The sequence below is a fragment of the Salvelinus namaycush genome, chromosome 6 (assembly GCF_016432855.1).
Source record: "Salvelinus namaycush isolate Seneca chromosome 6, SaNama_1.0, whole genome shotgun sequence".
Taxonomy (NCBI): domain Eukaryota; kingdom Metazoa; phylum Chordata; class Actinopteri; order Salmoniformes; family Salmonidae; genus Salvelinus; species Salvelinus namaycush.
In genome coordinates this window covers 24960310-24973989 of record NC_052312.1, presented here as the reverse complement: position 1 = coordinate 24973989, position 13680 = coordinate 24960310, and the positions used below count along the sequence as shown (strand labels likewise).

At 43.8% G+C, this 13680-nt stretch overlaps 1 protein-coding gene across 3 annotated transcripts in view; it reads left to right on the top strand.

Annotated features, from left to right (window-relative positions):
• Positions 1 to 13407, top strand: part of zgc:109889 (uncharacterized protein LOC553542 homolog) — a 67532-nt gene extending 54125 nt beyond the window's left edge. The window contains exons 6-11 of one of the 3 annotated variants that reach the window (XM_038996267.1): positions 2775 to 2852; positions 3390 to 3568; positions 10127 to 10426; positions 10683 to 11071; positions 11258 to 11311; positions 12848 to 13407. In XM_038996267.1, coding sequence (XP_038852195.1) covers positions 2775 to 2852; positions 3390 to 3568; positions 10127 to 10426; positions 10683 to 11071; positions 11258 to 11311; positions 12848 to 13008 — 1161 coding nt within the window. In that variant the 3' untranslated portion in view covers positions 13009 to 13407. The remainder of the gene's footprint in view (positions 1 to 2774; positions 2853 to 3389; positions 3569 to 10126; positions 10427 to 10682; positions 11072 to 11257; positions 11312 to 12847) is intronic. The other 2 variants (XM_038996268.1, XM_038996269.1) reach the window with 2 other exon arrangements.
• Positions 13408 to 13680: the final 273 nt, after the last annotated feature.

The following is a 13680-nucleotide window of genomic DNA, read 5'->3' as shown; positions in this document are numbered from 1 at the left end:
AACGAGCCAGGCGGCCCAAACTGTTGCATATACCCTGACTCTGCGTGCAATGAACGCAAGAGAAGTGACACAGTTTGCCTAGTTAATATTGCTAACATGAATTTCTTTTAACTAAATATGCAGGTTTAAAAATATATACTTCTGTGTATTGATTTTAAGGCATTGATGTTTATGGTTAGGTACATTCGTGTAACGATTGTGCTTTTTTCGCAAATGCGCTTTTGTTAAATCATCCCCCGTTTGGCAAAGTTGGCTGTCTTGGTTAGGAAGAAATGGTCTTCACACAGTTCGCAACGAGCCAGGCGGCCCAAACTGCTGCATATACCCTGACTCTGTTGCACAGAACGCAAGAGAAGTGACACAATTTCCCTAGTTAAAATAAATTAATGTAAGCAGGCAATATTAACTAAATATGCAGGTTTAAAAATATATAGTTGTGTATTGATTTTAAGAAAGGCATTGATGTTTATGGTTAGGTACACATTGGTGCAACGACAGTGCTTTTTTCGCGAATGCGCTTGTTAAATCACCCATTTGGCGAAGTAGGCTGTGATTCAATGATAAAATAACAGGCACTGCATCAATTATATGCTACGCAGGACACGCTAGATAAATTAGTAATATCATCAACCATGTGTAGTTAACTAGTGATTATGTTAAGATTGATTGTTTTTTATAAGATAAGTTTAATGCTAGCTAGCACCTTACCTTGGCTCCTTGCTGCACTCGCATACCAGGTAGTCAGCCTGCCACGCAGTCTCCTTGTGGAGTGCAATGTAATCGGCCATAATCGGTGTCCAAAAATGCCGATTACCGATTGTTATGAAAACTTGAAATCGGCCCTAATTATTCGGCCATTCCGATTAATCGGTCGACCTCTAATAAATATATATATATATATATACACACACACAACAGCTTTATAATAAAATTGATTAAATTGTTTATTTTCCTCATCAATCTACACGCAATACCCCATAATGACAAAGTGAAAAAAGTTTTTTAGAAATGTTTGCAAATGTATTAACAACAAAAAACAGGAATACCTTATTTACGTAAGAATTCAGACCCTTTGCTATGAGACTCGAAATTGAGCTCAGGTGCATCCTGTTTCCATTGATCATCCTTGAGAAGTTTCTACAACGTGATTGGAGTCCACCTGTGGTAAATTAAATTGATTGGACATGATTTTGAAAGGCAAGCGCCTGTCTATATAAGGTCCCACAGTTGACAGTACATGTCAGAGCTAAAACCAAGCCGTGAGTTCGAAGGAATTGTCCGTAGAGCTCCGAGACAGGATTGTGTCGAGGCACAGATCTGGGGAAGGGTACCCAAAAAATTATCCAGCATTGAAGGTCCCCAAGAACACATTGGCCTCCATCATTCTTAAATGGAAGAATTTTGGAACCACCAAGACTATTCCTAAGAGCTGGCTGGAGGTGACCAAGAACCCGATGGTCAATCTGACACAGCTCCAGAGTTCCTCTGTGGAGATGGGATTACCTTCCAGAAGGACAACCATCTCTTCAGCACTCCACCAATCAGGCCGTTATGGTAGAGTGGCTAGACGGAAGCCACTCCTCAGTAAAAGGTACATGACAGCACGCTTGGAGTTTTACCAAAAGGCACCATGAGAAAGAAACAAGTTTCTTTGGTCTGATGAAACCAAGATTGAACTTGTTGGCCTGAATGCCAAGCGGCACGTCTGGAGGAAACCTGGCACAATCCCTACCGTGAAGCATGGTGGTGGCAGCATCATGCTGTGGGGATGTTTTTCAGCGGTAGGGACTGGGAAACTAGTCAGGATTGAGGGAAAGATGAATGGAGCAGAGTAATGCGAGATCCTTGATGAAAATTTCCCCCAGAGTGCTCAGGACGCCTGACTGGGGGCAAAGGTTCACCTTCCAACGGGACAACAACACTAAGCACACAGCCAAGACAATGTAGGAGTGGCTTCGGGATAAGTCTCTGACTTGAACCCGTATCAAACATCTCTGGGGAGACCTGAAAATAACTGTGCAAAGACGCTCCCCATCCAACCTGACAGAGCTTGAGAGGATCTGCAGAGAAGAATGGGAGAAGCTTCCCAAATACAGGTGTGCCAATCTTGTAGCGTCATACCCAAGAGTCTCTAGGCTATAATTGCTGCCTCTAGGCTATAATTGCCGCCAAATAATTGCGGCCTTTCTAGGGAGTTTTTCCTAGCCACCGTGCTTCTACACCTGCATTCTAGCTGTTTGGGGTTTTAGGCTGGGTCTCTGTACAGCACTTCGAGATATTAGCTGATGTACGAAGGGCTATATAAAATAAACTTGATTGATTGATTGAAAGTACTGAGTGAAGGGTCTGAATACTTATGTAAATGTTATATTTCAGTTTTATATTCTTAATAAATGTGCTAAAATGTCTGAAAACCTATTTTTGTGATGTCTTTATGGGGTATTGTATGTCGATTGATGAGGAAAAAAATCTATTTAATACATTTTAGAATAAGACTGTAACATAACAAAATGTGAAAAAAGTCGTGGTCTGAACAATTTCCAAATGCACTGTATATCCCGCCTTTCTGTCCCCCTCCTGTCTTCTGTCCCATCTTCTCCCTCACTCTGCTTCTACTCCCCCGTGCCACTATCGCCCCTGTAAACCTCCAGACTTTCACCAGTAGACTTTCCTCCTCTCCCCCTCTCTTTTCCCCTACTCTGTCTCTCCCATTTTGTATAACCATAGTATATCTAATGTGTTAGAGCTCTCTATCTCCACGTCTCTCCATCCAGACCAGCTGTCCGACCCACTCTGACCAGGGTAGACCCCACAGCAGACAGGCTCCACCTCGCAGCCCACTACCCAGCTCCGTAAGACCGCCACATCCACAGCTATGTTCCCGTGTCCCCCGTCCTTGTTTCCTCCTGGGTGTCCCCCTGGTTTCCCCCTGTCCACTGCTATGTCTCACTGTCCCTTGTCCAGTGTCCCAGCGTGTTCAATGTCTTCTACATCCCTGTTCCCTATGTCCCCTGTGCATGTCTCCGCCCAGCTCCTTAAGACGCCACCTCTACGTTCCGGTCTCCTCCCAGCTCCCAGACCCCTCCGTCTGTGTGTCCTCCTCCCATCTCTGTCCCTCCACCAAACTGGTCCCTAATACCCATCCGTCTATGTTTGGGACTGTTTTATGTTGTGTTGATTATGTTTTATATTGCTTAACATTGCTTAAAAGTTTGGCTTATAGTGGGACTGGGTGAATTCTGCTGGTCGACGGTGTGCGAAAATGGTGGAATGGCTCTTGCTCTCTCTGTTTGCCCCTGTGTGAAGAGAATACTATCCATAATAAATGTAGCCCTTTGTATTTGTTTGTTTGTCTCTCCTTCCTCCACTCCCCTCCGTCACTCTATCAGGAGCAACACAAACAGGTAGAGGACCCGGGGAGGGAGGTGAAGAAGGTTCGTAAGGCCCGTAATCGCAGACAGGAGTGGAATATGATGGCTTATGACAAGGAGTTCCGCCCCGATACCAGACTAACCCCCTCACCCTATCACGGAATGTCCTCCGAGGGGTCGCTATCACCCGATAACAGGTGAGCCCAGAATCAATTAATTGTTATTTTTCCACATTTTGTTACGTTACAGCCTTATTATAAAATGGATAACATAATGTTCTTTTCTTGTCCATCTACACACAATACCACATTATGATAAATCAAGCACAGGTTTTTGGAAATGTTTGCACATTTATATATGACAAAACATATATATATAATATAATAATATATATAATTAATTTACAGTTGAAGTCGGAAGTTTACATACACTTATATTGGAGTAATTAAAACTCGTTTTTCAACCACTCGACAAATTTCTTGTTAACAAACTATAGTTTTGGCAAGTCGGTTTGTGCATGACACAAGTAATTTTTCCAACAATTGTTTACAGACAGATTATTTCAATTATAATTCGCTGTATCACAATTCCAGTGGGTTAGAAGTTTACATACACTAAGTTGACTGTGCCTTTAAACAACTTGGAAAATTGTGTTGTCATGGCTTAAGAAGCTTCTGATAGGCTAATTGACATCATTTGAGTCAATTGGAGGTGTACCTGTGGATGTAGTTCAAAGCCTACCTTCAAACTCAGTGCCTCTTTGTTTGACATCATGGGAAAATCAAAAGAAATCAGCCAAGACCTCCGAAAAATAATTGTAGACCTCCACAACTCGGGTACATCCTTGGGAGCAATTTCCAAACGCCTGAAGGTACCACATTCATCTGTACAAACAATAGTACAGGAAGGAGACGCGTTCTGTCTCCTAGAGATGAACGTACTTTGGTGCTAAAAGTGCAAATCAATCCCAGAACAACAGCAAAGGACCTTGTGAAGATGCTGGAGGAAACGGGTACAAAATAATCTATATCCACAGTAAAACGAGTCCTATATCGACGTAACCTGAAATGCCGCTCAGCAAGCCACTGCTCCAAACCTGCCATAAAAAAGCCAGACTACGGTTTGCAACTGCACATGGGGACAAAGGTCGTAACTTTTTGAGAAATGTCCTCTGGTCTGATGAAACAAAAATACAACTGTTTGGCCATAATGACCATCGTTATGTTTGGAGGAAAAAGGGGGATGCTTGCAAGCTGAAGAACACCATCCCAAACCTGAAGCACGGGGGGTGGCAGCATCATGTTGTGGGGGTGCTTTGCTGCAGGAGGGACTGGTGCACTTCACAAAATAGATGGCATCATGAGGATGGAAAATTATGTGGATATATTGAAGCATCATCTCAAGACATCAGTCAGGAAGTTAAAGCTTGGGTCTTCCAAATGGACAATGGCCCCAAGCATACTTCCAAAGTTGTGGCAATATGGCTTAAGGACAACAAAGTCCAAGGTATTGGAGTGGCCATCACAAAGCCCTGACCTCAATCCCATAGAAAATTTGTTGGCAGAACTGAAAAAGCGTGTGTGAGCAAGGAGGCCTACTACAAACCTGACTGGGTTACACCAGCTCTGTCAGGAGGAATGGGCCAAAATTCACCCAACTTATTGTGGGAAGCTTGTGGAAGGCTACTCAAAACGTTTGACCCAAGCTAAACATTTTAAAGGCCATGCTACCAAACTTCTGACCCACTGGGAATATGATGAAAGAAATAAAATATGAAATAAATCATTTTCTCTACTATTATTCTGACATTTCACATTCTTAAAATAAAGTGGTGATTCTAATTGACCTAAAACAGGGAATTTTTACTAGGATTAAATGTCAGGAATTGTGATACACCTTAGCCAAATACATTTAAACTCAGTTTATGTAAACTTTCGACTTCAACTGTATTGTACCAGTCAAAAGTTTGGACACACCTATTCATTCACCACCATTTTCTTTATTTTTTTCTACATTGTAGAATAGTGGTGAAAACATCAACTATTATATAACACACATGGAATCATGTTGAAACCAAAAAAGTGTTAAACAAATCAAAATTGATTTTAGATTTGAGATTCTTCAAATAGCAACCCTTTGCCTTGATGACAGCTTTGCATACTCTTGGCATTCTCAAATCAAATCAAATTGTATTTGTCACATACACATGGTTAGCAGATGTTAATGCGAGTGTAGCCAAATGCTTGTGCTTCTAGTTCCGACAATGCAGTAATAACCAACGAGTAATCGAACCTAACAATTTCACAACAACTACCTTATTCACACAAGTGTAAAGGGATGAAGAATATGTACATAAAAATATATGAATGAGTGATGGTACAGAACGGCATAGGCAAGATGCAGTAGATGGTATAGAGTACAGTATATATATATATATATATATGAGATGAATAATGTAGGGTATGTAAACATTATATTAAGTGGCATATAATGTTTACATTCCCTACATTACCCTAAATTCTCTCAACCAGCCTCATAAGGAATGCTTGTCCAACAGTCTTTAAGGAGTTCCTAATTATGCTGAGCACTTGTTGGCTGCTTTTCCTTCACTCTGCGGTCCAACTCATCCCAAACCATCTCAATTGGGTTGAAGGTGGGTGATTGTGGAGGCCAGGTCATCTTATGCAGCACTCCATCCTTCTACGTCTTAGCCAAATTGCCCTTACACAGCTTGGAGGTGTGTTGGGTCATTGTCCTGTTGAAAAACAAATGATAGTCCCACTAAGCGCAAACCAGATGGGATGGCGTATCGCTGCAGAATACTGTGGTAGCCATGCTGGTTAAGTGTGCCTTGAATTCTAAATAAATCACTGACAATGTCACCATCAAAGGATCCCCACGCCATCACACCTCCTCCTCCTCCATGCTTCACGGTGGTAACCACACATGCAGAGATCATCCGGTCACTCACAAAGACATGGCGATTGGAACCAAAAATCGAAAATTTGGTCTCATCAGACCAAAGGACAGATTGCCATTGGTCTAATGTCCATTGCTTGTGTTTCTTGGCCCAAGGAAGTCTATTTTTCTTATTGGTTTCCTTTAGTTGTGGTTTTTTTGTAGCAATTATTCCATGAAGGCCTGATTCATGCAGTCTTTTCTGAACAGGTGATGTTGAGATGTTTCCGTTACTTGAACTCTGAAGCATTTATTTGGGCTGCAATTTCTGAGGCTCGTAAACTCTAATGAACTTATCCTCAGCAGCAGAGGTAACTCTGGGTCTTCCTTTCCTGTGGCGGTCCTCATGAGAGCAAGTTTCATCATAGCGCTTGATGGTTTTTGCGAGTGCACTTGAAAAACGTTCAAAGTTCTTGATTTTTTTCCGCATTTCTCTTTTGCTTTTTTGAGCTGTTCTTGCCATAATATGGACTTGGTCTTTTAGAAAATAGGGCTATCTTCTGTATACCAACCCTAGTTGTCCAAACTTTTTACTGGTACTGTATATACTGTGGGCTTCAAAATTAATGGCACCCCTGACTGGCAATTTACAAACAATACTTTAAATAATATAAACAATATAATTATAGAGAGAAACTCAAAATACCAACATGTGAGAAATAATGTACTTTATTCATGTTTCAATGGAACCAACCAAAATCATACAATTATTTAATACAAAATACATTTCACCAAAATCAAGGTTTTCATAATTATTGGCACTCATCATTTAGTACTTAGTGCAACCACCTCTGGCAAGGATAACAGCGTGGAGTCTTTTCCTGTGATGTTTGACAAGGTTAAGGAACACATTTGGAGGGATTTTGGACCATTCCTCTATACAGATCCTTTCAAGATCTTTCACATTCTCCGGTTTGCGCTTATCAACTGCCCTCTTCAACTCAGCCTACAGGTTTTCTATTGGATTGAGATCCGGCGACTGAGATGGCCATGGATTTTGTTGTCACTGAACCATTTCTGTATAGATTGAGTTATGTTTTGGGTCATTGTCTTGTTGGAAAGTCCACCTACGGCCAAGTCCCAGCCTTCTGGCAGAGGCAACCAGATTGTCAGCCAAAATTGCCTGATAGTTGTTGCCCGATAATTCATTATGCCATCAATCTTAACCAGTGCCCCTGGACCTCTGGAATTATAACAGCCCCAAAACATCACTGACCCACCACCATATTTCACCGTGGGTATGAGGTGCCTCTCCTTGTATGCATCTCTGTTTCAACGCCAAACATGCCGATGCTGTATCTGACCAAAACGTTCAATTTTGGTCTCATCTGACCAGAGCACCTTCTTCCAGTCATAATTTAAATGACGTTTGGCAAACTCCAAGCGCTTGCTTCTGTGTCTGGAGGTCAGAAAGGGCTTTCTTCTGGCAACCCTTCCAAAGAGCCTGTGGTTGTGGAGGTGGCGTCTGATGGTGCTTTTTGAAACCTGGTGACCCCAAGACGCCACCAAGACCTGCAATTCTTTCACAGTGATTCTTGGGGATTTTGTTGCTTGAAGAGGCGACTCCGGGATGCTGGCCTTTTAGGCAGAGTTCCTCTGTCCATTGTCTGTGTTCTTTTGCCCATCTTAATATTTTATTTTTATTGGACAGTCAACATGGCTTTTTCTTTGCAACTCTGCCTAGAAGGCCAGCATCCCGGAGTCGCCTCTTCACTGTTGACGTGTTTTGCAGGTCCTATTTAATGAAGCCGCCAGTTGAGGACTTGTGACACGTCTGTTTCTCAAGAAGACACTCTAATGTACTTGTCGTCTTGCTCAGTTGTGCACCGGGGCCTCCCACTCCTCTTTCTATTCTGGTTAGAGCCAGTTTGGGCTGTTCTGTGAAGGGAGTAGTACACAGTGTTGTACCAGATCTATGCTGATGCTCCAGATACTCAACTAGTCTAAATAAGGGACAGACAGACAGTTTGGGGTCAGACAGACAGTTTGTCCTTGTTTTTGAGAGAAAAGCAAATTGTACTTTAAAATAACATCAAATTGATCAGAAATACAGTGTAGACATTGTTAATGTTGTAAATGACTATTGTTGCTGGAACCGGCAGTTTTTGTATGGACTAGCTACATAGGCGTAGAGTCCCATTATCAGCAACCATCACTCCTGTGTTCCAGTGGCACGTTGTGTTAGCTAATCCAAGTTTATCATTTTAAAAGGCTCATTGCTCATTGATCTTTAGGAAACCCTTTTGTAATTATGTTAGCACAGCTGAAAACTGTTCTGATTAAAGAAGCAATAAAACTGGCCTCTTTAGATAAGTATTCAGACCTGACGTTGAGCTCAGGTGCATCCTGTTTCCATTGATCATCCTTGAGACGTTTCTACAACTTGGAGTCCACCAGTGGTAAATTCATTTGATTGGACATTATTTGGAAAGGCACAAACCTGCCTATTTAAGGTCGCACAGTTGCAGTGCATGTCAGAGCAAAAACAAAGTCATGAGGTCGAAGGAATTGTCCGTAGAGCTTGGAGACAGGATTGTGTCGAGACACAGATCTGGGGAAGGATATCAAAAATGTCTGCAGCATTCAAGGTCCTCAAGAACACAGTGGCCTCCATAAGTGGAAACCACCAAGACTCTTGCTAGAGCTGGCCGCCCGGCCAAACTGAGCAATTGGGTGAGAAGGGCCTTGGTCAGGGAGGTGACCAAGAACCTGATGGTCACTGGCAGAGCTCCGGAATTCCTCTGTGGAGATGGGAGAACCTTCCAGAAGGACAACCATCTCTTCAGCACATCACCAAATCAGGCCTTTATGGTAGAGTGGCCAGACGGAAGCCACTCCTCAGTAAAAGGCACATGACAGCCCGCTTAGAGTTTGCCAAAAGGATTCTCAGACCATGAGAAACTAGATTTTCTGGTCTGATGAAACCAACATTGAACTCTTTGGCCTGAATGCCAAGCATCACGTCTGGAGGAAACCTGGCACCATCCCTACAATGAAGCAAGGTGGTGGCAGCATCATGATGTGGGGATATTTTTCAGCAGCAGGGACTGGGAGGCTAGTCAGGATTGAGGCAAAGATGAATGGAGCAAAGTACAAAGAGATTCTTGATGAAAACCTGCTCCACAGCACTCAGGACCTCTGACTGGGGCGAAGGTTCATCTTCGAACAGGACAACGACCCTAAGCACACAGTTAAGACACCGCAGGAGTGGCTTCGGGACAAATCTCTGAATGTCCTTTAGAGGCCCAGCCAGAGCCCAGACTTGAACCCGGATGAACATCTCTGGAGAGACCTGAAAATAGCTGTGCAGCGACGCTCCCCATCCAACCTGACCAAGCTGGAGAGGATCTGCAGAGAAGAATGGGAGAAGCTCCCCAAATACAGGTGTGCCAAGCTTGTATCGTCATACCCAAGAAGACTGAAGTCTGTAATCGCTGCCAACGGTGCTTCAACAAATTACTTAGTAAAGGGTCTGAGTACTCATGTAAATGTGATATTTCACTTAATTATTTTTAATAAATTAGCAGAAATATCTGAACCTGTTTTTACTTCGTTATTATGGGGTATTGTGTGTAGATTTAATGGGGGGGAAACTATTTTTTAAAAAATTGAATAAGGCTGTAACGTAACAAGATGTGGAAAATGTCATGGGTCTGAATATTTCCGAATGTAATGTACACATGTCATGAATTGTTCAGTGACTGGCCAGTCTTCAGTGTGCTAAAGCACAGCCTAGCTCTCTTCTGCCCTCTGCTGGGTAAAATAAATGACCCCTCACCCTCCCTCTCCTCTCCTAGGTCTGTGGCATCAGACATGGGTGAGCTCTCCTACCCGTCCAGCCCTAACCACCCCTCCCAGCCCCCCTCCGCCCCCCACCCCATCGACAGTGTCCCCCACCTCACCCAGACACCACAGAGCCAGTCCTTAGACAGGGGTGGGTACCCTCGACCTAACCTCCCCTCTGGTATAGTCGCTGGGGGACGACATATCACCTCTCTGGGGCGCACTCAGCACCCCCACGCATCCCCCGCCTCCTCTGAGGGGGGAGCACTCAATGGGCCACGGCAGCTGTCTGTCAAGGACTACAGGGCATATGGGTAAGAACACCACATAGAAATAGAATCACCGAACACTAAATTGACTGTGAATGTCGATTCTAGGAATTCTAATTCTCGAAGCCTTTGTAATTCTAGAAGAATATCTTTGACACTGACATTTGACATAACATTTAATTTGATTTTAGTCTTAAGAGGTTTGATCGAGCCAACAGATTTGCCCACTGTTGCCAATTCGTGTCTGATTGTGTTCTTTTTATCTCTCTCTCTTTCTGTCTTTCTCCTCCTCCCACCTTAGCGGCCAGCCATCAGCCATCCCCGAGTACTTCACCCCCCCTGCCCCCCCCCCCCCCCCGCCCCCCCTCATCCCGTCCGCACAGACTGCCTTCGACTCCACCTCCTCCTCCCCCATTCTTCCCCCCGGGGCCGTGGCGGTCATGTCCCACCCTTACAGTCCCTCCCCTACTCCCCCCGCCCCCCCTGCCAACTATGTCCCCTCCCCCTCTCACACCCCCTCCGGTGCCCCTCCCGCTGCCCCTCCTCCTCCCCCACCTGGTCTACCCCCCTCCCATATCCTGTCTCTGGCTCACGCCATTGTTGGAGAAGCTCCTGCCACCAGGAAGGGCCAGATGCCGATGATTCCGATAAGCGACGCTCGCAGCGACCTGTTGGCTGCTATACGTAGAGGTGAGAAAGTTTGGGGGGGTGGGGGGGGTGTGTGTGTGGGGAGGTGTTTATGTATGTGTGTTTTTTTTTTTCTTGTTTAAGTTTGTTTTCGTGTGTGTGTGTGTGTGTGTGTGTGTGTGTGTGTGTGTGTGTGTGTGTGTGTGTGTGTGTGTGTGTGTGTGTGTGTGTGTGTGTGTGTGTGCTTAGGTGTGCTTCCGATCAGCAATGCTCGCAGTGAACTGCTGGCAGCCATACGCAGAGGTGAGACCGATAGAGGGTATGTGTGTGCGTGTGTGTGTGGATGGATACATATGTATCCACTTGTGAATGAGTACATTTAGCGTATGTGAAATGGCTAGCTAGTTTTCGGTAGTGTTGCACGATATACTGAAACTTCGGTACTTTGTTGATACTAGAACATGAAAACCGGTTCAGTACTAGAATTTCTGTTACTTTCGGTACTTATGTCAAATGTGTCACGTTGTATACTTATTTAGAGGATCAAGTCTGTCTATCAGCGCAGCCGATGTCCTTTATAGCGGCAGAGCACTGTGCCTGCATCGTGCCTGCTCCACTTACTCATTGCTAGCTCTAGCCTGTCCTGAGGAACCACTGCACTCACTGGGAGTCTGGACTGCATCATGTTGGCTCCCCACTTATGCTGCACAGAATGTTATCACACTTGGATAATGCATCACGGCATGTAGAAATGCTGAAAATGTTTATTACTGTTCGCAAAACAATGTCTATAAAGGCTAGAACACTTTACAATGCAAGAAGATACCGGTAGCTTCCAGCATTGTAGGCTAACATTCCTTGCTAGCTTTGTTTGTCATAATATGCAAACCATAATGTAAATTATACTGATTTCAAAGCTGATTGTCACCAACAACTTTATTCATTCACATCGCCTCCCTCGCATCATTTCTCTCCCTCCAACTGACTTGAGTGCATGTGCCTCTTAAATAAGCTCAACACTGGGTCTTAAAGAGACACCGCACACTTTTCTGAAATAAGAAATTGCTTCCTCTATGAAAACGTTGTTGATCAGTACAATAAAATAAGTCCCAAATGAATGGGAAACAGATTTTGTCATCTGCAGCCCCTTGATTTACCCAGTTTATCAATAGAGATTTACCATTCAAATAAATAAATGACCGTTATGTAGTAAGATTGATTGCAGAATTGTATAATTGGTGAATTAATGTGTACATGGCTGTCTGAAATATTGACATAACTGTATAATGTAATGATATTGAACTCAAAAGATTACCAACGATTGAACAGAGCAGTAGCTGAGTTTCTGTTTATCTGTATCGAGTATCATGATGGTATTGAGTATCGTGATACTAAACCTGGTATCGGTATTATCGGTATCGAAGTCAAAATTCTGGTATCGTGACAACACTAGTTAGCTGTGTGTTTGTATCTTCCCTTTTGTGATGAGACCTAGAAGGAGATCATTCCCCTTAGAAGCATTGCTTTGGTGGACTGTAGGGTTGCAAAATTCCCAGGTTTTCCAGAAATTCTGGTTGAAAGATTCACAGAATTGTGAGGGGGGGGAAAACCTAGCAACTTTCTGAAAGTTACAGGAATTTTGCAACAGGTAAGGCTGCTTCTGTGGGTGACACGCTGTCGATGTGTTCAGAGGATCTCTGGTTCAAGCCCAGTGAGGCACAGGAACGGAAGCAATGCTGTTACACACACACACACACACAGAGCTTCATATGTATGTATCTATCTAACCCCTCACTCCCTCCATCCCTCCTTCAAACCTTCCCTCCTTCCATCTTCCAGGTATCCAGTTGAGGAAGGTCCAGGAACAGAGAGAGCAGGAAGCGAAGAGAGAGCCAGTTGGAAACGACGTGGCCACCATCCTATCACGTCGCATCGCCGTCGAGTACAGTGAATCAGATTCCGACTCCGGCGGGGAGGACAACGGAGAGTGGTCCGACTGAAATGGGTCAGGGGTCAATAGGTTAAAGGGGACAAGTGTTAGGGGTCAAGTGGAGGTGCTTGTGAGGAAAGGGTGTTCAAAACTTTATTCAAAATGATTGAATTCAATTTCTGTTGCCCACCACACACACACAGACTTTAAAGGGATAGACCCACCCCCAACCTACCTAACTCACCCACTCTAGCACATTGTCGTTTGCTTGAGTAGTATTGCTAAACACACTGTATGACTTCTACTCAAGCACTATAACACAATCAATCAAGCAATGCTATAGTAGAGGACTGCAGTACATACCAGTGTGCAGTCGTGGCCAAAAGTTTTGAGAATGACACAAATATTAATTTTCAGTCTGCTTGCCTCAGTTTGTATGATGGCAATTTGCATATACTCCAGAATGTTATGAAGAGTGATCAGATGAATTGCAATTAATTGCAAAGTCCCTCTTTGCCATGCAAATGAACTGAATCCCAAAAAAAACATTTCTACTGCATTTCAGCCCTGCCACAAAAGGACCAGCTGACATCATGTCAGTGACTCTCTCGTTAACACAGGTGTGAGTGTTGATGAGGACAAGGCTGAAGATCACTCTGTCATGCTGATTGAGTTCGAATAACAGACTGGAAGCTTAAAAAGGAGGGTGGTGCTTGGAATCATTGTTCTTCCTCTGTCAACC